This window comes from Salvelinus fontinalis, chromosome 31 (assembly GCF_029448725.1).
Source record: "Salvelinus fontinalis isolate EN_2023a chromosome 31, ASM2944872v1, whole genome shotgun sequence".
Taxonomy (NCBI): domain Eukaryota; kingdom Metazoa; phylum Chordata; class Actinopteri; order Salmoniformes; family Salmonidae; genus Salvelinus; species Salvelinus fontinalis.
This window is the reverse complement of record NC_074695.1, coordinates 18,979,022-19,003,902: the sequence shown is the minus strand read 5'-3', so window position 1 is coordinate 19,003,902 and position 24,881 is coordinate 18,979,022. Positions and strand designations below refer to the sequence as shown.

Here is a 24,881-nt window from a genome sequence, read left to right as displayed (position 1 = left end):
ATATTGCAATGATTGATCGGTGCCAGTAGAGGGGGCGACATAACATGTTTGGGTTGAGCAATCAGGATCTGAGTCACTGGACTATAGTGCCAAAAGATATCCCAAGCAAGCCTCAAGGCGGCGTAAAGCTAAGTGTGCAAATCAAGTGCATAATGAACGAAGGGTTGTGCAGAATATGAAATGTTTCAATAGAAATTCGGCCACTGTAAATGGCAGAAATTCAAGTTTTAAGATGCGTCAAATGAATAAGCAGTAAAGCTGTGGTTGCAGCTAAGTTTTAGTACAATTTGGTTGATTATTTGTAGCTTACTTATTTCCCATCCAAGTCGTTGTCTATTGGTCCCAGTAAGGGGAATACTTACTGTATTTTAGCAGTGCTACTATTTAGCAATTACTACGCTATTACGCCATCTTTTTAATATTTTGACATTTTACTTTCACCATACGTTGTTGGTGGTGCACAATTGGTTGACGCGTTAAATAGAAGATTGGGGCCTATTTTAAATGTACTAGATTAGAGGATGTGACTGTAGATAGACCATATGCACGCCCAACCCCGAAGTGGCAAGTGATCTGGCATCACTCCTTGCAGCAGCGTAAGGATTGGGTTGTATTTTTGGAACAGTGTGTGTGGATCTGGTCGCCTTGTTAGGTCTGCTAAAACATTTCCAATAGCACCAACTGTTGTGATAGCAGCGCCAGTGAGGGGAGGCAGGGACAGGGAAAGGGGCTTTTCTATGGCCACCTTGGAAAGCCATGCAAGATCCCTGGCTCAACCAGAAAAAAGAAGACATCCAAAAACAGTTCAACTAAATAATCGCATATTAGTTTTACCTCTGGGGGGAAAACATCCGTAACAAATCTTACTCAGTCAGCACAGAGCCTTTATGAAGTTCATGACTCTGAAATCGAACAGCGATCAACAGAAGAAGAGTACTGAAATAATCAAAGGGAATAAGAGATAATTAAGTAGACTAAAATGCGCGCCTGAACAAATTGATTTGAAGTGTCTATAGAGTGCAAGGCTACATGGAAAATACCCCCAAAATATTCAAGAACAATACAAAGAACAAATTCTAAACACAGTGTCAAGGATCTCTTAAATCGTTTTAAATGACAGGTGAAGGCGGATCCATTCTGACAGAAGATATTTTATCTTGACCAAGATTTTCAAAAAGTCATTGATTTGACTCCGCCTTTAAAACTATTTTTTTTTGGTCTGCAGTCACAGAAGGGAAGGTATGAGTGGAGGTCGTTTTGAATTTGATGATGGTGGAGCTTATTGTGGTGGTTGGGAAGGTGGTAAAGCCCATGGGCATGGGATCTGCACCGGACCTAAAGGACAGGGCGAGTTCTCCGGCTCCTGGAATTACGGGTTTGAGGTGGTTGGAGTCTACACCTGGCCAAGCGGAAACGCCTATGAAGGCTTCTGGTCGCAAGGGAAGCGCCATGGTCTAGGAGTTGAGACTAAAGGACATTGGGTTTACAAGGGAGAATGGACTCATGGCTTCAAGGGGAGATATGGCTTGAGGCTGAGTGTTGGTAGTGGGGCAAAGTATGAAGGAACGTGGAATAACGGATTGCAAGATGGATATGGCACAGAGACCTATGCTGATGGTGGTATGTTTTTTATTCCTTTATTTATATGTTGTCTTGAATCTGGTGGACTACTTCCTACACACATCATGTACTTCCTAGACACATCATGTACTTCCTAGACACAACATGGGAATGTTGCATTTGTAATATGTAATAACTGTGTAATAACAATAGCACATCTATTAGCCTCATTGACATTTGTCATACCTGACATTTAACATTTGAAGAAGGTAAAGGGTAGTGGTAGTTAATTACATAGGACAGGTATGCAATTTTGGTTTATGCTGATATATCCAGGTGCAGCTGAGAATATAAGAGCAGGAATATGAGTGATTATCAACAAAGCACAGTGTGCTATACACTACAGTACAATACTAATGTTCCATTTGGGTGTTTTATGAGAGAATGAGTGACTCAAGCTTGCAGCAGTGAACCAAGAAGAGGAACCCAAGTGTTGCTGCAGATGGTCTATTGGGATCTTGCCCATTCCTAAGGGCCTCTTGCCAAACGATAGTGGCAGCGGATGGCACATTAGCAGTGTGTGTCCATACAAAAGTGTGTGCTATGTTGTGGGATGTTAAGCTGTGTTTTTATGTGGAAGTTATTGTTTCAATTGCTGTCACACAAACGAACACCCCTTCAAACACACACACAAGAAGTCATGGGCCTAGAGTAAAAGTGCTGATCTAGAATCAGGTCCCCCACTGTCTATGTAATTGTATTCATTATGAGCTAAAAGGAAAAACTGCACTCCTAATCTGAGACATTTAATGGGCCCCAAAGAACCGGTGAGAGTAAATGAAAGGAACAGGAGGAGAAACACTGATTGCTCTACTGTTGAATGAACTAATAGTCAGAGGAGTTGGCAAACACACATACAGTAGAGATCTAGGACCAAGCTATATTGTCCTCATACTGGCACTACACTTGAACCTGCTGAGAGATCACACCAATGATATTGGTGGCATTGCTGTCTGTTTCAAGCCCCTGGTGCCCTCAGTAGCTGACTCATCAGTTTTGGGCCCTTTTGATTGGATGATTGAGAGGTTCTGACACCATGTGTCAGGAAGTAATAATAGCCCAGCAGACGGCCTAGCTATAGCTACAGCCGATGGCATCCAGACACATGTCTGATTTTGCATGAGAGACCCATGATTAGTTTGAGTCACATTAATAACTTTAGTTGAACTACAGACTTTCCAACTACCCTGAACAAAAATATAAACACAACATGCAACAATTTCAAAGATTTTACTGAGATACAGTTCATATAAGGAAATCATTCAATTTAAATAAATTCATGAGGCCCTAATCTATGGATTTGTTGGTCGCAGATATCTTTTTTAAAAAAGGTACGTGTGTGGATCAGAAAACCAGTCAGTATCTGATGTGACCACCTCATGCAGCGCAACACATCTCCTTCGCATATAGTTGATCAGTCTGTTGATTGTGGCCTGTGGAATGTTGTCCCACTCCTCTTCAACGGCTGTGCAAAGTTACTGGATATTGTCAGGAACTGGAACAGGATGTCGTACATGTTGATCCAGAGCATCCCAAACATGCTCAATGTGTGACATTTCTGGTAAGTATGCAGGCCATGGAAGAACTGGGACATTTCCAGCTTCCAGGAATTGTGTACAGATCCTTGTGACATAGGGCCATGCATTATCATGATAAAACATGAGGTGATGGCGGCAGATGAATGGCACGACAATGGGCCTCAGAACCTTGTCACAGTATTTCTGTGCATTTAAATTGCTATAGATAAAATGCAGTTGTGGTTGTTGTCTGTAGTTTATGCCTGCCCATACTATAACCCCACCGCTACCATGGGGCAGTATGTTCACAACATTGACATCAGCAAGCCGCTCGCCCACACAACGCCATACACGTGGTGTGCCGTTGTGAGGCCACTTGGACATACTGCCAAATTCTCTAAAACGATATTGGAGGCGGTTTATGGTAGAAATTAACATTCAATTATCTGGCAACAGCTCTGGTGGGCATTCCTGCAGTCAGCATGCCAATTGCATGCTCCCTCAAAACTTGAGACATCTGTGGCATTGTGTTGTGTGACAAAACTGCACATTTTAGAGTGTGCTTTTATTGTCCCCAGCACAAGGTGCACCTGTGTAATGATCATGCTGTTTAATCAGCTTCTTGATATGCCACATCGGTCAGGTGGGTGAATTATCTTGGCAAAAGAGAAATGCTTACTAACAGGGATGTAAACAAATGCGTGCACAAAATTTGAAGAAAGAAAAATGTGTGCATATGGAACATTTCTGGGATCTTTTATTTCAGCTCATGAAACACTTTACATGTTGTGTTTATATTTTAGTTCAGTGTATGATACCTACTGTGTCAAACCGTATAGGCTGACTATGCCAATGCACTTCACAGTGCAGGAAAAAGTTCTGGTTACTTTATTTTACTTTCAAAACAAAACCACTTATCTTGTCTCACTGTTGAAGTGCTTGCAATTATATAAGGGTGATCATTTGGTGTGAGTTAAACAGCTAGCCCAAACATTTTCAATCAAATCAGAGGACGGCAAAGCTTAATTTTTTATTGGCTATTTCTCCAGATGTTAACATATCTATCAATTCCCTCTCTTGTCTTTCCAGGCACATTTCAGGGCCAATTTACTGGTGGCATGCGACATGGGTACGGAGTACGTCAGAGCGTGCCTTACGGCATGGCGGCGGTGGTTCGCTCCCCTCTCCGCACTTCCCTCACATCCCTCCGCAGTGAGCAAAGTAATGGCACTCTGCTCCAGCAGGACGTCCCCGTCATCATTGCCACCAACGCCGCCGGCCAGGAGGCCCGAGTCACCACACCCACCCAGCTGGGACCCTCCCGGGGTGGCTTCGCCCTCACGCTCCAGGTGGACCCAGACGCCGTCAAGCCCAAGAAGAAGGGCCTGTTCCGAAGGGGGTCTCTCCTGGGGAAACTGAAGAAGTCTGACTCCCGTACTTCCTTATCCAGCGTGAGGAGTAAGCTAAGCTTCCTGGGAGCGAGGAGCGAGTCAGCGTTGAGTTCAGCGGCCAGCGATGTGGCCAGCGATGCCAACTCCACCATCAGTCTGGGAGATGAGAGCCTAGCCGGGGCAGAGGATTTCCCCCCTGTGGAGGCCGACATCGATGCCACCACCACAGAGGTATACATGGGGGAGTGGAAGAACGACAAGCGTTCAGGCTATGGAATAAGCGAACGTTCCAGTGGGCTAAAGTATGAAGGCGAATGGCTGGACAACCAGCGACACGGCTATGGATGCACCACCTTTGCGGAAGGAGGGAAGGAGGAAGGAAAGTATATGAACAACATGCTGGTGAAGGCCATGAAGAAGAGGGTTATCCAACTGAAGGGCAGCAAGATCAGGCAGAAAGTGGAGCGCAGTGTGGAGGGAGCTCAGCGGGCGGCGGCCATCGCCAAACAGAAAGCAGAGATCGCTGCCTCCAGGTATGGAAAAGACCATGCATATTCATTACTGGGATAGACTAGGTGATCATGATCAGACACATTTTCAGTAACACTTCAGTAGCACCAAAATAACAATCACACTTATTCAACCCATTGTATTATAAATATTTATTGTCCATGTATAATCACTTTCCTTCTTAAAAAATAATACTTTTAAAATCCTTCAAGTACACCACATTTCTTCTCTATAACAACTCACCCTATGCCTCTCCTCCCACTATTCCTTTTAGCAATTCACCAAGAAATGCACCCACAAGAGCAAGGCTCTGCATCAATGTCAATGTTCAATGTTTTAGACACTGATGCCTACCTCTGCATAACAGTACATGGACAGCAGGGCTACTGTATGGCACTGAATGGTAAAAATAGGTTGATGATGGCAAATAAAGACGCCATTGAGTTAGATCTGATTCAGCAGTTGTAGGTGTTGCTCCTGTGATTTCTCTGGCTGTGGTCACTATAGGAGTCATAGAAGACAGAGAGAAAAAAGTTACTTCTTCTGTGTGGAGTCATTATATACAGCTTGTAACAGACTGAAGAGAAAAGGACAATGTCTGTGTGCCACCCTGTCTCATCTAGTCTTATTTGAAAGTCTTCTGCAGCTATTTTTTCTGCTTCTTTTGTGTGCTATACAGAGGGCAACCGTTGTAGTAGAAGGTTGTTCCTTGACAAATTGGCACCACTGTTCGTTGACAGCACAGTGCCTCAAACCACGAAGGCCATTCTCTTCCTGCAGTGTATGGGGCAAAGTCAGCCATGTCACACAGAAATCAATGTCAGGTTCGACAGCGCAAGCAATGCCATGGTTTCAGTTTATTGTGCAGCCCCCTTGGCAAGGTAAGGGGGATCTCAGGGAACCAAACATACTTTTTAGAGAAAGGCCCACGTCACCATTACACCAAAGTCTGATTGATTATGTGACATCCCTCTTACCTCTGTCATTTGTGTGTGACGTTAGGCATTGTGGCAGGAAATCATTATCTGCAGTGCACTTCAATTTATATTGATACAGTACACTTTTGAGAGAGGGTGTTGGTTGAGACTCCCCTATTTTCTTAAACTGATAGGGAAGGAAATCTCTGAGACGTCTCTTTACAATTAAGTTTTGATATCAGAATATGATTTTGTTCTTTGTTTACTGTAGGCCGGCTAGACCTAATTTGTCCATACATGCTTAGGCTACCAACACAGAGAAACCCAGTCGCTGACTTTCAAGATGACAGAGGTTTCTTTCGTGCCTCACCATAGAAGGCAGCAGCTTTTAGATCTACTGTAAGCCACAGCAGCACCTGAAATAAGCCCTGTGTTTACAACAGTAGGTTTACATCCCAAATGTCACCCTATTGCCTTTATAGTGCACTACTTTTCACCAGGGCCCATAGGGCTCTGGTCAAAATTAGTGCACTTACATTGGGAATAGGTTGCCATTTGAGACACATCCTTAGGCTGATGAACTGCAGATCCTGTGCTGACTCCTAGACAGATGGAAATCTAAATATTTTACCACAGAGACAAGCAGTATTACAAGAATTATGGGCCAAACGTGTTTTGTATTGTTTTAAGGCTCAGCTACATTATCTTCTAGACAGGCCTAGTCCCGAAGACTCCATGAATAGACATCTGAAACAACCAGAAGCCTTTTGAGGACTTACTGTGGAAACCGACACTTAGTGGATTAAGGACACCACAGTGGTTATAACCTGTCTGGTCTCTTGACTTTTTCATCAATGGATGAGGTCAAATCTGATTGTCCCATACATCCAGCTAATTTTAGTGGTACCCAGAATCTCCAACAGCCAGTAATGCAATAGTGATGAAAAAAATTATAATTCTACTTAATCATATTGCTACTCTGGAAACAGTCATGAGAAGATTGTCACTTGTATTCTAGAAATAGAACCGGGAAGTGATTGAATCACCCGTATATCCAGAGGAGTTTTCCATTGAAGCATTCTGCTCTGTTGTTGTGGGGTGGAGAACAGGGCAGGGCAGGCAGCCAGGATGGTATCATTTTGCATGACGTGAACCATGTCCCTGACAGCAGAGCAGCAGTGCTCCCTGTCCACTGCACAGGCAACAGCCAAGGTGCCAGGGCCAAACAACCAGCAGCCATTGTGATTAAGTCAGGGGTTTATAAATACAACCTATTTATTCAGCCTGGTCTCATAGTATAGACGTATCATAGTAAATGTAAATCCGGGACAGTCAAATTACTAAGATATGTTACGTTTGGTATGTTTACATAAGACAGCAGTTTACTTAAGGCAAAAATGAGTGTGGTTGGTTGGAGTGGATGGGTGAGCGTATAATGCGAACGGCTAGCAACCCAAAGGTTGGGTGTTCGAATCTCATCACAAACAACTTTTGTATTTTAGCTCATTAGCAACTTTTGAACTACTTACTACTTCTTAACTACTTTACAACTACTTAGCATGTTAGCTAGCACTAATCCTAACCTTAATTTTCAGCTAACCCTTCCCCTAACCTTAACCCTTTAACCTAACTCCTAACATTAACCCTAACCTTAACACAAAGCCCTAGCCTAGCTAATGTTAGCCAGCAAGCTAATGTTAGCATTAGCCATCTAGCTAATGTTAGTCACAACAAATTGGAATTCGTAACATATCATACGTTTTGCAAATTCGTAACATATTGTGCAAATTGCAATTCGTAACATATTGTGCACATTGCAAATTCAGAACATATCATACGAAATGGATGATGGACATTCACAAATTAATACATACCATACAAAATGTAACATATCATACTAAATGGAGTGTCTGGAATTTACGTACAGATTTATAAGAAATGCTTTGAGACGTGGTTGGTTTATTGAGACACTCAGCCGCCCGCAGGTTAGGTTAGTTAATGCTCCCTCTCTGCCCCCATGCCTCCCTGCCCTGACTTTTAGTTAATATTTTGAGTTGTCCCTGGTACTGTGTGTGTGCACGTGTGTGTGTCTGATGTGGGCTGAGTCTCTTCAGAGTATCTGAAGGTAGAAGAGGCCACGGCTGTCTGGGACTGTCTGGGTGTAAATGACGCACAGAGAAAGAAAGGCCTAGTGTCAGTACTCAGTACAAATTGGAGCCCTGACTGGCTGGCTAAATAAGGGCAGGCACACACTGTTGCTGTATCACAATCACAAAGGAATGCAGGCAACAGCTGATTACTGTTGCTCTCCCGTCTTCCTTCATCTTTCCTGCCCAGTCACAGTCAGCCACAGCCAAAGGATGTTTTCTCTGCTAAACAGTCTACGCTCTGTCTGACACGGTAGACTAGTAACGTCACATCATAGTTTACTGTAGAAGTAGTACATCTGTAAAACAGCTCATCAATGAATTAAACAACCAAGTCTTGCTTACTTGAATGACTACAGGCTTGCTTCTTAAGACCTAAAAATGTACTATGTTTATGGTGTTAGTATCCTCAACTAAACCTGAAGACAACTTTGTGGTCTTTTGGAACAGTTTGCTAACCAGTCCCCATGCAGTGACAAGGCTTTCAAATAGGTTTTAGAACTTACTGACTGGTATCTAGCAGACAAGAAACCAGACCTGGGTTTAAATAGTATTTGACATTTTTTCAAGTACTGTAGCTGGGCTTAAATGAGTTTGCCTGGCGCAATACAAACCTCACCTATCTGACATTGCAGGCAGGCTAAAGCAATCAATAAAAGTATTTTAACAATTTCAAATAGTGTTTAAACCCAGGTCTGCAAGCAACACATCATGGACACTACAGCAGTTAGTAGCCTGGCGGACAGGCAACACATCATGTATACTGGAGCAGTCAGTAGCCTAGCAACACATCATGGATACTAGAGCAGTCAGTTGCCTGGCGGACAGGCAACACATCATGGATACTAGAGCAGTCAGTAGCCGAGCAACACATCATGGATACTAGAGCAGTCAGTAGCCGAGCAACACATCATGGATACTAGAGCAGTCAGTAGCCGAGCAACACATCATGGATACTAGAGCAGTCAGTAGCAGTCAGTAGCCTAGCAACACATCATGGATATTAGAGCAGTCAGTAGCCTAGCAACACATCATGGATACTAGGGCAGTCAGTAGCCTAGCGGACAGGCGACACTTCATGGATACCAGGGCAGTCAGTAGCCTAGCAACACATCATGTATACTGGAGCAGTCAGTAGCCTAGCAACACATCATGGATACGAGAGCAGTCAGTAGCCTAGCAACACATCATGGATACGAGAGAAGTCAGTAGCCTGGCAACACATCATGGATACTAGGGCAGTCAGTAGCCTAGCGGACAGGCGACACATCATGGATGCTAGGACAGTCAGTAGCCTAGCAACACATCATGTATACTAGAGCAGTCAGCAGCCTAGCGGACAGGCGACACATCATGGAAATTAGAGCAGTCAGTAGCCTAGCAACACATCATGGATACTTGGGCAGTCAGTAACCTAGTGGACAGATGACACATCATGGATACTAGGACAGTCAGTAGCCTAGCAACACATCATGTATACTAGAGCAGTCAGTAGCCTAGCGAACAGGCGACACATCATGGATACTAGGACAGTCCAGTAGCCTAGCAACACATCATGGATACTAGGACAGTCAGTAGCCTAGCCGACAGGCGACAGATCATGGACACTAGGACAGTCAATAGCCTAGCAACACATCATGGATTCTAGAGCAGTCAGTAGCCTAGCGGACAGGCAACACATCATGGATACTAGGGCAGTCAGTAGCCTAGCAACACCTCATGGATACTAGAGCAGTGGAGGTAAGAGTTTGGCATGTACATTCCCACTGGGCAAAAACCTGTTGAATCAACATTGTTTCTATGTCATTTAATCCAAATAATTCACCGTGATGATATTGAATCAAGTGGGAAACATTGTTTTTGTAAAAAAATCATCAACGTAAGGGCATTTCGTATATTTTTTTCACTTTTAAATTTCATCTAATGACATGGTGACATTTAATGTTGATTTCACGTTAAATTCAAGTTAGTTGACAAATCAACCAAATGTAAATCAAAACTAGAATTTTAAATGACGCTTGTGCCCAGTGGGTTTTGCCTCAACGCAGTCAATCATATGATTAGTAAATATGAGTGTTTGGGATAACACTGTCTATTCTAACCGTTGTACTGTATGTACACTCCCTCAAAACCCATTTAGAGTACATTAAATGTCTATTGTCAGAATTAATGTGATGCTGAAAACTGTGAAGTAATGAGACAAACTTTTACCTGACTACATTGTCAGCAGTTTTCATGTTTACATTGTTTCAAATCAGAAGAGGTAATGAAAGTCTAATGTTGGTGTCCTTTCACCCAGAACAACAAACAGATACTGTATCGCTTGACTGCTCAGTCAACTAGCACATCCATACTGCTAGTAGTACTATAAAACCCTCCCACTGGCATAAGTTCAGGACCTCACTCATCTGCAGAGCTCCAGTGACAGGCACAATGACAGAGTATCTGTGACTGTCGTGTGAAGTCTGAGCTGTAGCATGACGAAAAGCAGACTGACCTAAATGTAATGTCCAGTGATAGTCATGGCTAATGAAGGCTTTTTAAGGAAAATTACATTAGCTATTATTTTTCAAATGAATGTCAAGCTAGCTTTATGTTAATGTTTAAAAATATATGCTGAACAAAAATGTAAACGCAACATGTGAAGTGTTGGTCCCATTTTTCATTAGCTGAAATAAAAGATACCTGAAATTTTCCATACACACAAAAAGCTTATTTCTCTCAAATGTTGTGCACAAATTTGTTTCCATCCCTGTTAGTGATCTCCTTTCCCAAAATAATCCATCCACCTGACAGGTGTGGCATACCAAGAAGCTGATTAAACACCACGATCATTACACAGGCACACCTTGTGCTGGGGGAAATTAAAGGCCACTCTAAAATGTGCAGTTTTGCCACAGATGTATCAAGTTTTGAGGGAGTGTGCAATTGGCATGCTGACTACAGGAATGTCCAACAGAGCTTTTGCCAGGGAACAGGCCTCACAATCGCAGACCACGCCAGCCCAGGACCTCCCCATCCGGCTTCTTCACCTGCAGGATCGTCTGAGGATGGGGTGAGGTGCTGAGGAATATTTCTGTCTATGACAAGTTTGTGACGACCGACTGAGTGTCTTGCTTTCACTGGCCTCTTGCCCTCAGAATAGTGCATAGGTATTTAGGTTGCAGCTTCACATAGACTTTGTTCAACAAACTTTTTGAAGTGAACCAATGAGTAGAGGACCACTATGTGTGGTAAAACTGCCTTGGTTCAGGAGCAGTGAGCACTGATAATTCTGTAGCCTGGGCCCAGATCTGTTTGTGCTGTCTTGCCAACTCCTATGGTCATTGTCGTGCAATAGGAGCTGGCTATACAGCACAAACAGATCTGTGACCAGGCTACGTAAAACCACCAGTGCAGGCTGGTCCCAGAACTGTTTGTGCTGTCTTTCTTGCCAATTCCTAAGGTTATTACCGAACCATAGGAGTTGGCTAAATAGCACAAACAGATCTGGAACAAGGCTACCATCAGTAGTTCAGAAGCAATATACTAGCATTGGTGGCCCTCTCCTCGTCGGTTCACTTCACACAAACAGATCTGGGATCAGGGCCTACACTGATGGTTTACTTTACAAGCTATCTAAGAGGACTGTGAGGAGTACTGCAGGTAGTCAAGAAGCACCATCTGTCATGACACTCCTCCCACGGAAAGGCACAGCACTGCCTGGCAACCCAACAGAACGGCCATTTTAAGAACCTCTAAAAACTACACACCAGGTCGTGTTTGTTATGTATTCCTTGATGGAGCCTGTCGTATCTGTCAACTGTTTACATTTTAGGTATATACTGTATGTTCATTGAAGTCCCACTACACTCACTATACTGTTATAACGCTACACAGCTATAACTGCCATTTTAGTCTAGAAGAATTGAATTTGTTTAAGTATTCATTTTGAGTTTTAGTGTTCATATCCTAGTTCATAAACTTGTAAACTGCAGATGGGCTTGTCAGCTGTTCAATCGAACAGACTCTCTGCCTCTCTGTTTGCCATTTTATCAAGACTTCAGCGTGTCTGAGACTACTGTATAAGAAACAGTGAAGAAGCACTTAAAACAGGGATTGTTGACTTAAGAGCAGACAGTTGTTGATCTACTGTACTATATAAAGACAGGGATTCTCAGCCTCCTCAACGTAATTATTCTGTTGGGGAAGTGCTTCCACATAATTAGGAATTAGAATACTAGAATTTTTGGACCATTCTGGAACTTTGAGGGTTTATGACATAGTCCCTCTAGTAATTTAATAGGATCTCTCAACCTGGTCTCATAGACTAGATGTAACATAGTAAAGTCAATCCAGGACACTCAAATTTGAATGTTGTGTTTGGTATGGTTAAGTGTGGTTGGTCGGCGTGGATGGGTGAGGGTATAGCGCAAATGTCTAACAACCCAAATGTTGCGTGTTCGAATCTCATCACGGACAACTTTAGCATTTTAGCTACTTTGCAACTACTTGCTACTTTGCAACTACTTACCATGTTAGCTAACCCTTCCCCTTTAACCTAACCCTAATATAAACTGTAACCTTCACTGTAACTTTAACCCCTAACCCTAACTCCTAGCCTTGCTAATGTTAGCCACCTAGCTAACGTAAGCCATCTAGCCACCTAGCTAACATCAGCCACAAGAAATTGGAATTCGTAAAATATCATATGTTTTGCAAATTCGTAACATATTGTACTAATTGCAATTCGTAACATATAATATAATACAAATTGTAATTTGTATTAAACATTTCATATGAAATGGATGATGGACAGCCACCAATTAATAAATACCAAATGAAAAGTGAAATATCAGACTAATTGTAAGGTCCTGGATTTACATTTACTATGTTACATCTACCCCTGAGTCCAGGTTGGATCTCTATGGTGCTGCCTACCCCTCAAAGTCTTCAAGTGGATGGATCTATTTAAAGTCCCAGTGTAACGTTACAGTATGTCAAGTATTCACGGAGTCATCACAATCAGTAAGCCTGGGGTAGATATCAGTAGCATTGAACCCCGAACACACTCACTCCTTCACTAGGGTTTATAATAACATACTCACTCCTTCACTAGGGTTTATAATAACACACTCACTCCTTCACGAGTGGTTTATAATAACCCTGTGAGGTAACCCGAGAAAAATAGAAGAGAAAGTGTTGGGCAGGAGGAGGAGTCTCTGTAGATTATGTTTAAATACAGTATACATCTTGAAGTGCTGTCAAGGTCCAACATTTGATATACATTTATTTAATGCAATATTATGTAGCCATTATGCCACACAGACACATTGTGCAGATACGATATACTGTATATGCATTTTATTTATTTTTAAAGTAGTACACAGCAAATAGGTCAACTTTTTTAATGGAGTACCAGCAGACTGGGAATGTTAATTTATTGCATTTGCCTCTTATACAGTATTCTAATTAAGAAATAACTTAATTAATAAATTCACATGATAAACTAATACTTCTGTGAATATAACATACAGGATAACATCCCCTGGCAGTATCTCGTTGTCTGGGTTGAGGTGTTAAAGAGTCATTTATTTCTGTTCCAGTTCTCCAACAGCAGAATAGGACACCCTCTCCAGCTAATACTAATAATAAACCATGCAACCAACTCAACTCCACACAACAGCCATATAAAATATATATTTTTAAATGAAATATTGTAAACAATAATCTCTGTAGTATTTTGGTCCATCTGAGTCTGGTTTTGGATTGTTACAGTAACGTTGGTTCTTAAAGCACAACACCTCAGTTTTTGGTTCGTATCAGTATTCATCTCTTGGACCAAAGGGCTAGCTGGCTATAAGGCATTGGAACAGACTTAAGTGTTGGTGATGTTCTCTTTGCTTTTTATAGTCCAGCCAAAGTATCTTTCCAAATAAATAGGAGGGGAATGAGGTCTATGGGGTGCTTGGGTTTGCAATGGCAACAGTGATCACCTAAAACCTAGTGAAAGGGTAGCAGAATATCCCAATCATTTTCACAGACAATTGTCATGATCAATGATCAAAATCTGATTAACAATATTTCAGCTTTTAGGTCAGATCTGTTTATTTGAACATTTTAATATTTGATCACGATGACGTAAGTAGCTACAGATTTAGCCATTGTAAAGTTTAACAGACAGGGTTCACTAAAGATGCACTTTTGTGGTCCTTTGCTCCGCTAGAAGCTATAACCTCTTGAGACCCAGCAATACATTTTGTCCTGTCTAGGGGAGATTTGTTTTTGGTCCGTTACTCTAAAGCCACACATGCCACTGTGTACCTTTAGAGAGGATATTCTGGGCTTTTCAAAGATATTTCATATGTGGGGTGTCACCGTGTGTAATTATTAATTTTGTGAGTAAAATTGTTTCTAATGGGTAAATATCTCAGGAATAGTTTGGTGAGTTTTTAGAGTAGTGTAATAATTTTTTCACATTAAATAAGAGCTTAATAAAAGCTTGTTAATACATGTCCTCTGTAGTGGAAATCAGGATGCTCTAACTATGTTTTATACCCACTGTCCCCATTTACTGTAATACTAAATGTTTCATAATTACCATCAACTGAGGCCTAATGGCCAATACAGTGCACATACAATAAAAAGTAATTACAAATATTTGTTCAATGTATTTTTCTTTGTAACATGTTGTTTTTCACCCCAAACATTTATGTGATGTAAAAAAAAAAGTATATATACAGTGCATTCGGAAAGTATTCAGACCCCACATTTTGTTACGTTACAGCCTTATTATAAAATTGATTTTATTTTTTAAATCTCATCAATCTACACACAATACCCCAGAATTACAAAGACAAAAATGTTCTTTAGAAATTGTGCAAATGTATTAAAAAAAATAAATGGAAATATCACATTTACAGAAGTATTCAGAACCTTAACTCAGTACTATGTTGAAGTACCTTTGGCAGTGATTACAGGCTCGAGTTTTCTTGGGTATGACGCCACAAGCTTGGCACACCTGTATTTGGGGGAGTTTCTCCCATTCTTCTTTGCAGTTCCTCTCAAGCTCTGTCAAGTTGGATGGAGAGTATCACTGCACAGCTATTTTCAGGTCTCTCCAGCGATATTGATTGGGTTCAAGTCTGGGCTCTGGCTGGGCCAGTCAAGGACATTCAGAGACACTCCTACATTGTCTTGGCTGTGTGCTTAGGGTCGTTGTCCTGTTGGAAGGTTAACCTTCGCCCCAGTCTGAGGTCCTGAGCGCTCTAGAGCAGGTTTTCATCAATGATCTCTCTGTACTTTGCTCCATTCATCTTTGCCTCGATCCTAACTAGTCTCCCCATCTCTGCTGCTGAAAAACATCCCCACAGCATGATGCTGCCACCACCATGTTTCACCGTAGGGATGGTGCCAGGTTTCCTCCACACGTGACACTTGGCATTCAGGTCAAAGAGTTCAATCTTGGTTTCATCAGACCAGAGAATCTTGTTTCTCATGGTCTAAGAGTGCTTTAGGTACCTTTTGGCAAACTCCAAGCTGAGGACTGGCTTCCATAAAGGCCTGATTGGTGGAGTGCTGCAGAGATGGGTGTCATTCTGGAAGGTTCTCCCATCTCCACAGAGGATCTCTGGAGCTCTGTCAGAGTGACCATCAGCTTCTTGGTAACCTCCCTGACCAAGGCCCTTCTCCCCCGATTGTTAAGTTTGGCCGGGCGGCCATGTCTAGGAAGAGTCTTGGTGGTTCCAAACTTCTTCCATTTAAGAATGATGGTGGCCACTGTGTTCTTGGGAACCTTCAATGTTTTGAAATGTTTCGGTACCCTTCTCCAGGTCTGTGACTTGACACAATCCTGTCTCGGGGGTCTACGGACAATTCCTTCGACCTCATGGTTGGTTTTTGCTTTGACATGCACTGTCAACTGTGGGGCCTTATATAGACAGGTGTGTGCCTTTCCAAATCATGTCCAAGCAATTGAATTTACAACAGGTGCAATCCAATCAAGTTGTAGAAACATCTTAAGGATGACCAGTGGAAACAGGGTACACCTGAGCTCATTCGAGTCTCAAAGCAAAGGGTCTGAATACTTATGTAAATAAAGTATTTCTGTTTGTTTTTTGTAATACATTTGCAAAAATGTATGGGGTGTTCTATTGGGGCTCCCGAGTGGCGCATTGGTCTAAGGCACTGCATCTCACTACAGACACCCTGGTTCGAATCCAGGTTGTATCACAACCGGCAATGATTGGGAGTCCCATAGGGCGGCGCACAATTGGCCCAGCGTCATCCGGGTTTGGCTGGTGTAGGCCGTCATTGTAAATACTAATTTGTTCTTAATTAATTGACCTCCCTAGTTAAATAAAAGTTAAATACAAAAATACAACAATTGTGTGTAGTTTGATGAGGGAAAACATTTATTTAATCCATTTTAGAATAAGTCTGTAGTGTAACAAAATATGGAAAAAGTCTAGGGGTCTGAATACTTTCCGAATGCACTGTATATAGTATATCAGGAGTATAAGAAATAAGTCAAGTAAGTCATTATTAGGTTGGGTTTGTGGATATTGAGTAAATTAGGCTTTGTTTGTTTCCCTGCAGGACGACCCATGCTAAGGCCAAGTCAGATGCTGCCGATCAGGCTTCCCAGGCCTCCAACCAGGAGTCCAGCGTCGCCAGGGTGGTGGCCAGGGAACTGTCCCCTTCCTTCTATCAGCCAGGTATGTGAAGTGGACTTCTCAACTGTATGATCCAGGGCATGATACTGACAAGAGATACAGTACCCAAGAACCTGGATATCCAGGCTTTCTCACATACCTTCCAATAGGCAAGTGCTGTACAAGACTTGGAAGAACAGTAAAGCAATACTTTCAAGAACAGTATTGAAAAGTGAATTGAACAATATTACAAGATATTAAAAGCGAAGTAAAGTCCTGTTCAAGGTATCTAGCATCTTGCTGTACAGACCGATAGAAAGATCTGTCTTGCTGCTGTTTCTGTTCTTTGCTTGGCTGAGGTAGGCTCTCTGCAAGGGTAGTCGCCTTTGAAGGTCTAAAAAAAGAAGCGTCTTACTTGGGTAGAGGGATCATATCAGTTTCCTTACAGGTCTGTCAGTGGCCTAGGGCCACACAGTGTGCCCCTGCATTTCTTTCTCCTCTCAGTCACTCTCTACCCACACAGGACACCGTGGAGTGCTTAGCAGATCTAAAAAGACACTGATAACAAGTTGTCACTGACTGTTGAGTGCCTGCCTGAAATGTCTGTGTCTTATGGTACAAATGGGCATATCCCACTGTGAATTCCACCATCAACTATCACTCACACAAAGCTGACAGGGAGAAACATTGCTAGAGGATATAATATTTCCCAGATTCTACCTGCAAGAATTTTCCTGGATCTTCTTGAATGAAAAATTGGGAGCTAAACAACAGTATGTGATCAATCTTTTCTCACTCCATCTATTAGTCTTTTTGTCTGGGTACGTGTTTGCTTGCCTGCACTTTAGGTCAGATAGTAAGTAGTTACATCAGAGCCTGTAAATAGAAGGCTCTTACAAGTCAGTATTTCAAATCCTACCATGCTGAATTATGTTATAGGTTGTACATCAAGAACCAGCTAGCAGTTCATATTTCATTAGGCCTATTTTACAGACTCAACTTGTTTGGATTGGCATATTGCAATCCAACTGTCCACTCTGTGATATTTACAGCCTAAAGTACCATGTTTTTTTATCAGACTGTGAAAATGAGAACTATGAATAATCAATCTTAATGGGATCTTTAATGGGATCAGCAGTTGCTCTGTTTTCTCAGTTCAGCTGTAGTCACCTCACATGAGGTTTTCTAGCAAGACGTTCCTGGGGTGACTGGAACATGACTGTGTTACAAGCAGACAGAGTGGCTCCAAATACAAATAGAGACATTGGTGATACCCCTCAAATAGAGACCTTGTGATACCCCTCAAATAGAGACCTTGTGATACCACTCAAATAGAGACCTTGTGATACCCCTCAAATAGAGACCTTGGTGATACCCCTCAAATAGAGACCTTGTGATACCCCTCAAATAGAGACCTTGTGATACCCCTCAAATAGAGACCTTGGTGATACTCCTCAAATAGAGACCTTGTGATACCCCTCAAATAGAGACCTTGGTGATACCCCTCAAATAGAGACCTTGGTGATACCCCTCAAATAGAGATCTTGGTGATACCACGGAAAATCCATCCTTCACTGTCTCCACTTAGCTAAACTAATTAGTCTGATCTTTATCTAGTCTGATCTAGTCTTACATATTGGCCAAACTGGCACAGCGTGTGCGCCATCGTGCGCATGTTGATTTTGTGTGTCCCCACCAGACGCTTTCATGGCATGAAGGTTAAAATACCAAAAACAACCAACTATATTAATTTGGGGAATGGTCGAAACACACATGAAACATTCATGGATGTTTAGCTAGCTTGCTGTTGCTAGCTAATTTGTCCTGGGAGATTTGATTTGTTATTTTACCTGAAATGTATATGGTCCTATTTTTCTGGATCTTTGTAGAATTTTGACCCATTTTGAGTCCTAAAAAATCTTGTGCTCTCTACTCTGACAATCCACAGATAAAAGAGGAAACTTAGTTTGTTTTTCTTTAATTAATCTCTCCTCGTTTATCTTTCAATCACCCATGTGGGTTAGTATGCTCGTGAAAACCAATAAGTAGATGGAAGAGGCGGGACTTGCAGCTCATCAAGCATCTCAAATAGAACCAAGTTCTATTTTCGCTCCTGGCTACGTAAACGCCCGTGAGCAGTTTTGATAGTTTGATTGAATAACATGTATGTGTACATTTATCTTGCAACGCTCGCCGCTCACACAACGTGGCCAGTCTAGTCAGGGTGTTAGCTTGTTGTTGAGATTAGAGTCTCATCAACCATAACATTTATTCATGTTGTTCCACAGGCCCAGAGTACATGAAAAAGAGAGCATTACAGGAGATCTCAGAGGCCAATGAGCACACAGACCCTATAATGCATGAGCAACTGTTAGCAGAGCAACCACTGACACCTGCTGAAAGCCCAATGCTGCACGACAGGCCTGGCTCCACTCCAGCCTGCACACCCTCCCCCAGCCCGGCCATCACCCCTCCAGCATCCAGGCACTCCAAACAGGGCAGCATCAGCAAAGAGGACTCCCATCTGCTCGGCCCTGCTGGCTGGAACGGGGACAAAGGTGGTGGAAGTCGGGGGAGCAGCCGTCCCAACAGCAGAACCAACAGCCGACCCACCACCCCCTCGTCCAATGTGGCCACCACCACTTCCGCCCCTGCCACTGCTCCCCCTGAAGAGTGCCCCACTTCTGCCCCCATTAGCAGCCGGGGGAACTCCCGCGCCTCCAGCCGCCTGAGCAACAAGATAGAGCAGGGCTCCGACCTGGAGATCAAGCCCCTGGAGAAGACGATCTCTGATGCTAAAGTGTCCGACGCTACTCCCTTGGTAAGGACCAGTGTCACCTACTCAGAAGAAGAAGTCCCACCCCCTCATCCCGCCTCCAAAGAGTCTTCCAAAGCTGCCGTCACCCCCGAGCTTAATGAGGCAGAGCCCAAACAAAGAACAGAGTCGGTCAATGAACGACCAGTGTCCACTGTATCTGAGAGCAAACCAGGGTCCAGCGCTCAGTCTGTTAATAAAGTGCCACCCAAGCCATCGCCGTCACCAAAGCCATCGCCAAAACGAGAGGCCAGTCCGGCTTCCAAACCTGCCACACCTGCACCCAAACCAGCACCTAAGATTGAACCCAAAGCGGAGGCCAAGCTGATGAAGAACATGGTAAAGAGCCCAGGTACAAGTGAAGTTACAGAGCTAGATGAATTTGAGCAGGTAAGGCAATTCAAGCAATTAATATCTCATGTAATGAACAGTTTTGAGAACAAATTAAGTCAAATGAAGACTCTTCTTATATGTTCTGTAGTACATTCTCCCATGACCTGAGTTCTAAAAGTAGACTCATAGCATACAGTAGGTCCTCTCTCTCCTCTAAGTGCAAATTTGTAACATGATGTTACTCTGGAGACTGTTTACTGCCATTGGTGCTGGTCCTTCAAACTAGACTAATCAGACTCCCTATCTCAGTAACCTCCCCTCCTCCTCTACTCCGTTATGTTAATAATTGCCCCTCTAGTTATGCTTGTACATATTCTCAACAGCATTTACTTTTTGACTAACACAATCAAGACAATTCTCCCATTTCTGGTTTGGAGCGTACAAGTGAAATTATGAACAGATTACATGACAAACATTTTTCTCCAGCAACCAACAGCTACCATCAGTAGCTCTGAGTTGCTAAGAAAATTCCTATTTTGTCATCCGGATGACCAATTCACATCAATGAAAATATGTAAATAAACATAGGTGACTGTTACATAGGTGTTTACAGAAGCAACAGTTGTTTGTTCGGAATTATTATGTAGATTTTAGATGCCGTGCAGACTAGGGGTTTGACTGGTATGTGAGCCCTAAGCAGTCTGCCCTATAAGGCATGTATTCTAGGGGAGGTTTTCCAATAGCCCAGGCCCCCTGTGTTGAAAGGGGCTTACTGCATATGAGAACCTACCAGTCGGCCACAGCTGATGTAGACAGATTGTGTTCCTTATAATGCAGCAGCTTTTCTCCCCGTCACCACATTTAAAAAATGTTCTTACTAGAGTCATTACAGAATTGCTACACAGGAATAGATGCAGCTTCATTGTAAAATGTTACCATAAGGATCATTGAGATTTTTGTTCATCCCATTCATATTGCTGATGTTTTATAGATTTATAGGAGTTTAAAAGTACTTTACCGGCATATTCATTGTTCTAACAACATCTGCTGCTATCTTGAACAGGTCTGTCTTGCAGAATTTATCACAACATGATAAACCTGTGTAAATAAAGGTTAAATAAAACATTAAATATATCTACTCTCTCTTTTGCAGGGTCCGAACACCATCATGATAACCATGGTGATTCTGCTCAACATTGGCCTGGCCATTCTCTTCGTACACATCTTGTCATGAAACTCTGTCGACCCAGGTAACTAACACAGCTCTCTGACTGTCCTGCCAGTTACAGATATACACTGAAGGCACCTGTTGCTTTTGTTTCAAGCAGTCAAAACACAATGGCGCTCAACTTCTTACCCTTGCAACATGTAAGGAAATGTCTGTTTGATCTGATTACACCAAAAGTTACTGTTTTGACTCTGAGGTACTTCAATGTGATAATGTTGATGAGACATATTAACTTGTCTTCAAATTTGTTTTGTCTGCTTGAACTTTTCCCCACAGGTCACCAGCTTGCATTGGTGTTGAGGTAAGATTGCCCACATTTTTAAGCAAGGATCATCCAGAACAAAGAGACTACCAAGAAATTCAAGCCTTATATGGAAGGAAACTGACAACAGCTTCTCCACACACAGCCTCTTGTGACTGTGTTGAGGCTCTTTGAGGCCAAACTGATTTTCAGTCTTGGAATATCTGGAGCCGAATTGAAGGACATATGAATCCATATGAATCGAGACTACAGGACATCAATGAATCTGAATGTCAGGAAGAGGGTCTGAATGGACACTGTGCTTGTAAAGGGGGGATCCACTAGTGAGTTTCAGTATCTACACTGGAGATGTTGTTGCATGTTATACACAAGTTAAGTCTACGCTATCAAACGGCTTAACACCGACAGATTAGAGTGGTTGTTGACTGGACAGGTGAGGTTGTGTTCACACAGTTAGCCCAATTCTGATATTTTTTCCTCTAATTGGTCTTTTGACCAATCAAATCAGATCTTTTCACATCAGATCTTTTTTTTTTTTAGAGAGATGATCTGATTGGTCAAGAGACCAATTAGTGAAAAAAATATCAGAATTGGGCTGTCTGCCTAAACGCAGCCTAAGTGTCATTAAATAATTAGTTATGTAATTAGATATTCATTTAACTGATGTCTTGCCTATAGAAATGTAATCTCTTGGAAAATCTCAAATAAACTGAATATCCATCACTCATTTTTTTCCTTTAAATTTAGTTTGATAGATCAGGGTTTCCCAAACTTGGTCCTCGGGACACCAAGGGGTGCACGTTTTGGTTTGTGCCCTTGCACTACACAGCTGTTTCAAATAATCAACTAATCATCATTTGAATCAGCTGTAAAGTGTTAGGGCATAAAACAAAACTTGCACCCCTTGGTGTCCCGAGGACCGAGTTTGGCTAACGCTGAGATAGATGAAGACAGTAAAGATTAGCTGTTTGGGGGGGTAACACTCAGTGTTCCAATTTGTTTAGAAAAAATATATATTATGCCAACATTAGATTATCTGTTTTATTTTTTTGCCATATTCTCAACTTTCTTCAGTAGACATCAGTAAAGACATCTCACAGTCTCTTTGACGCAGTCTCTTTGACATCACAGGGCTCTTGTAAAACATGAAATATAGAATATTGATTCGGCAATGCCTGAGAATCAGTGATTCTTTTAACCACAATGGCAACACAACCCACCACAGCAGTGCAATGTCATGTACGGTTATGTTTTCACATCAAATATTCGCTTTCCAAGGCAAATGTTTGAGTGTGTCACACTGCACTTGTGTTTAAAACAATATCTGTAACGGGAGTGGTACTGCACTAATAAAAGGCGTTGTATAATTCAGTAAGAGGTTTTCAAATGACACAGAATAGAGGATACATTTTAGGACTTTAACCAGTGTGTGTGGTATTGAATTTCTGGTGTAATGTCTACTGTATGTAAACTGTTTTCTGTTTGTCTGATCAAAAGTAAGGTAAAGCACCCTATTTTATGGTTTGATTTCAATAAAAGCATGACTAAATGGAGTCACAGTGACAAACGTGGGTGGGTGGGGGGTCAATTCTGTCAAAACAATTCGGGAACATTTTGTGAAGATTTTGAGAGGGTAATTATTTGAACAAATGGGTTTGCTTTGTTAGAATGTAATTGTGAGCAGTTGTTTAGGGATTTTGTTGGTCTGTATGTTTGAGTAGGTCACACTATTTAAAATGCATTTCATTCAGAACAAACAGTTTGCGCTTCAAAATCAATTAAGCAGATTTTCCTCCCAACTTTTGTAAGCATCTGGGCGCTGTTTGTTTGTGTGTGTGTTTTTGTACCTTTTTGAAGTACACATATTTTAATCTACGAAAGTATTCTGTGGTTGCATTTTTGAGTAATATCCAATCCCACATATATATATATATTTTTGTTGTAGAGTCAATGAGATTATACCTCATGTTTGGGGGAGAGAGGAAAATGTAGCGTATTTTAATGGAGATCACTCTGAGATTGTGCACTCTCTAAATCAATATTCCTAGCTTTATTTTACCTATTGTCCCAAAAGGTTGTCTTCGCCTCAAAAGATGATTGATAAATAAGTGGAAAAAGTTCTTTGAAATAAGGTACTCTTGCCAGTTTCCTGGTAAAGTAAAAGAGGACTCTATTTCTATAGATCTATTTCCTTACTGTTTCAACTCCCCACTATGGACAATGCACTTGCATTATATCATGGTCATAACTACATAAGACTCCCTACCAGTTTCCTTACTCTCCATTACATTATTTTGTAAAACATCAAAGGTTTCTGTAACATATTTCATTGCAATAATACACTGAAGAGGCCCACAATCAGAAGTGACTTTAGTTTGACCCAGGAGCCAACATGTATTTATTTAAAAAGCTCTTAGATGTAATGTCCCCTGTTTAGGGGACCTGCGTGGTTCTGGTACCGGTTTCGACTGCCATTTTCACTTATAAATCAATCTGTGGACACCATAGATTGAAATGGCTTGCATTGAGTGATAGCCCTGGTTCCCACGGACACCGTATTAGATTTTCTGAGTGTGTGTGATGAAAGATGTGAAATCTGAAACCACTTGAATCTGGGATGCCCCTCCTTCCATTTAATGCACTCTCTCGACTGTCCATCAACTCCTGGCTGAACCTTATGTCAAAGCAACTGACAAAGCACATGCCTGCAATCCTTACATCATAGCGCACCAGCAGAGTGGTTTCATCACTGTAGCATATTCAGAGATCGATTTATAGCCATTCATCTAAAACTATTCATGGATTTTAAACAAAAAAACACTTTCTCTTTGTCATAGACAAATACTAATATGAGAAGAAATATTAACAAGTTCAGGAAGCAAAGCTAGAGCTCGGTGAGACGTTCACTGTGATGAGGGCAGAGGTTTGATCAAGAGAAACCTATAGAAAATGTGCACATTTTCTCTAACACTAAACATAAAAATACTGTACACTGCATGACCAATAATATGTGGAGACCTGCTCGTCGAACATCTATTTCCAAAATCATGGTCATTTATATGGAGATGGTCCCCCCTTTGCTGCTATAACAGCCCCACTCTTCTGTGAAGGCATTCCACTAGATGTTGGAACATTTCTGCTGGGACTTGCTTCCATTCAGCCACAAAAGCATTAGTGAGGTCAGGCACTGATGTTGGGCGATTAGGCTTGGCTCGGAGTTGGCGTTACAATTCATCCCAAAGGTGTTCAATAGGTTTGAGGTCAGGCCTCTGTTCAGGCCAGTCAAGTTCTTCCACACTGATCGTGACAAACCATTTCTGTATAGAACTCACTTTGTGCACTGGGGCATTGCCATGCTGAGACAGGAAAGAGCCTTCCCCAACGTTGGAAGCACAGAATCATCTAGAGTGTCATTGTATGCTGTAGAATTAAGATTTTCCTTCACTGGAACTAAGGGGCCTAGACCATTATTCCTCCTCCACCAAACTTTACAGTTGGCACTGTGCAT

General features: G+C 42.0%; 1 protein-coding gene across 1 annotated transcript; it reads left to right on the top strand.

Moving 5' to 3' along the window:
• The first annotated feature begins 582 nt into the window (after positions 1-582).
• LOC129829740 (junctophilin-2-like) lies at positions 583-23,130 on the top strand. Its single transcript, XM_055891633.1, has 6 exons — positions 583-1,620; positions 4,227-5,061; positions 16,680-16,798; positions 19,024-19,940; positions 21,037-21,133; positions 21,388-23,130. Exons 1-5 carry the CDS (start codon positions 1,242-1,244, stop codon positions 21,115-21,117), a joined length of 2,331 nt encoding a protein of 776 aa, XP_055747608.1. The 5' UTR covers positions 583-1,241; the 3' UTR covers positions 21,118-21,133; positions 21,388-23,130.
• The last annotated feature ends 1,751 nt before the right edge of the window (positions 23,131-24,881 follow it).

What these genes read in the sequence shown, in the direction of transcription:
- LOC129829740 (XM_055891633.1), top strand. Translation starts at nt 1,242, where the DNA reads ATGAGTGGAGGTCGTTTTGAATTTGATGATGGTGGAGCTTATTGTGGT. An exon ending in GCAGAGATCGCTGCCTCCAG is followed by an intron (nt 5,062 to 16,679) that starts GTATGGAAAAGA and finishes GTTTCCCTGCAG; the next exon opens with GACGACCCATGCTAAGGCCA. An exon ending in AGCTAGATGAATTTGAGCAG is followed by an intron (nt 19,941 to 21,036) that starts GTAAGGCAATTC and finishes TCTCTTTTGCAG; the next exon opens with GGTCCGAACACCATCATGAT.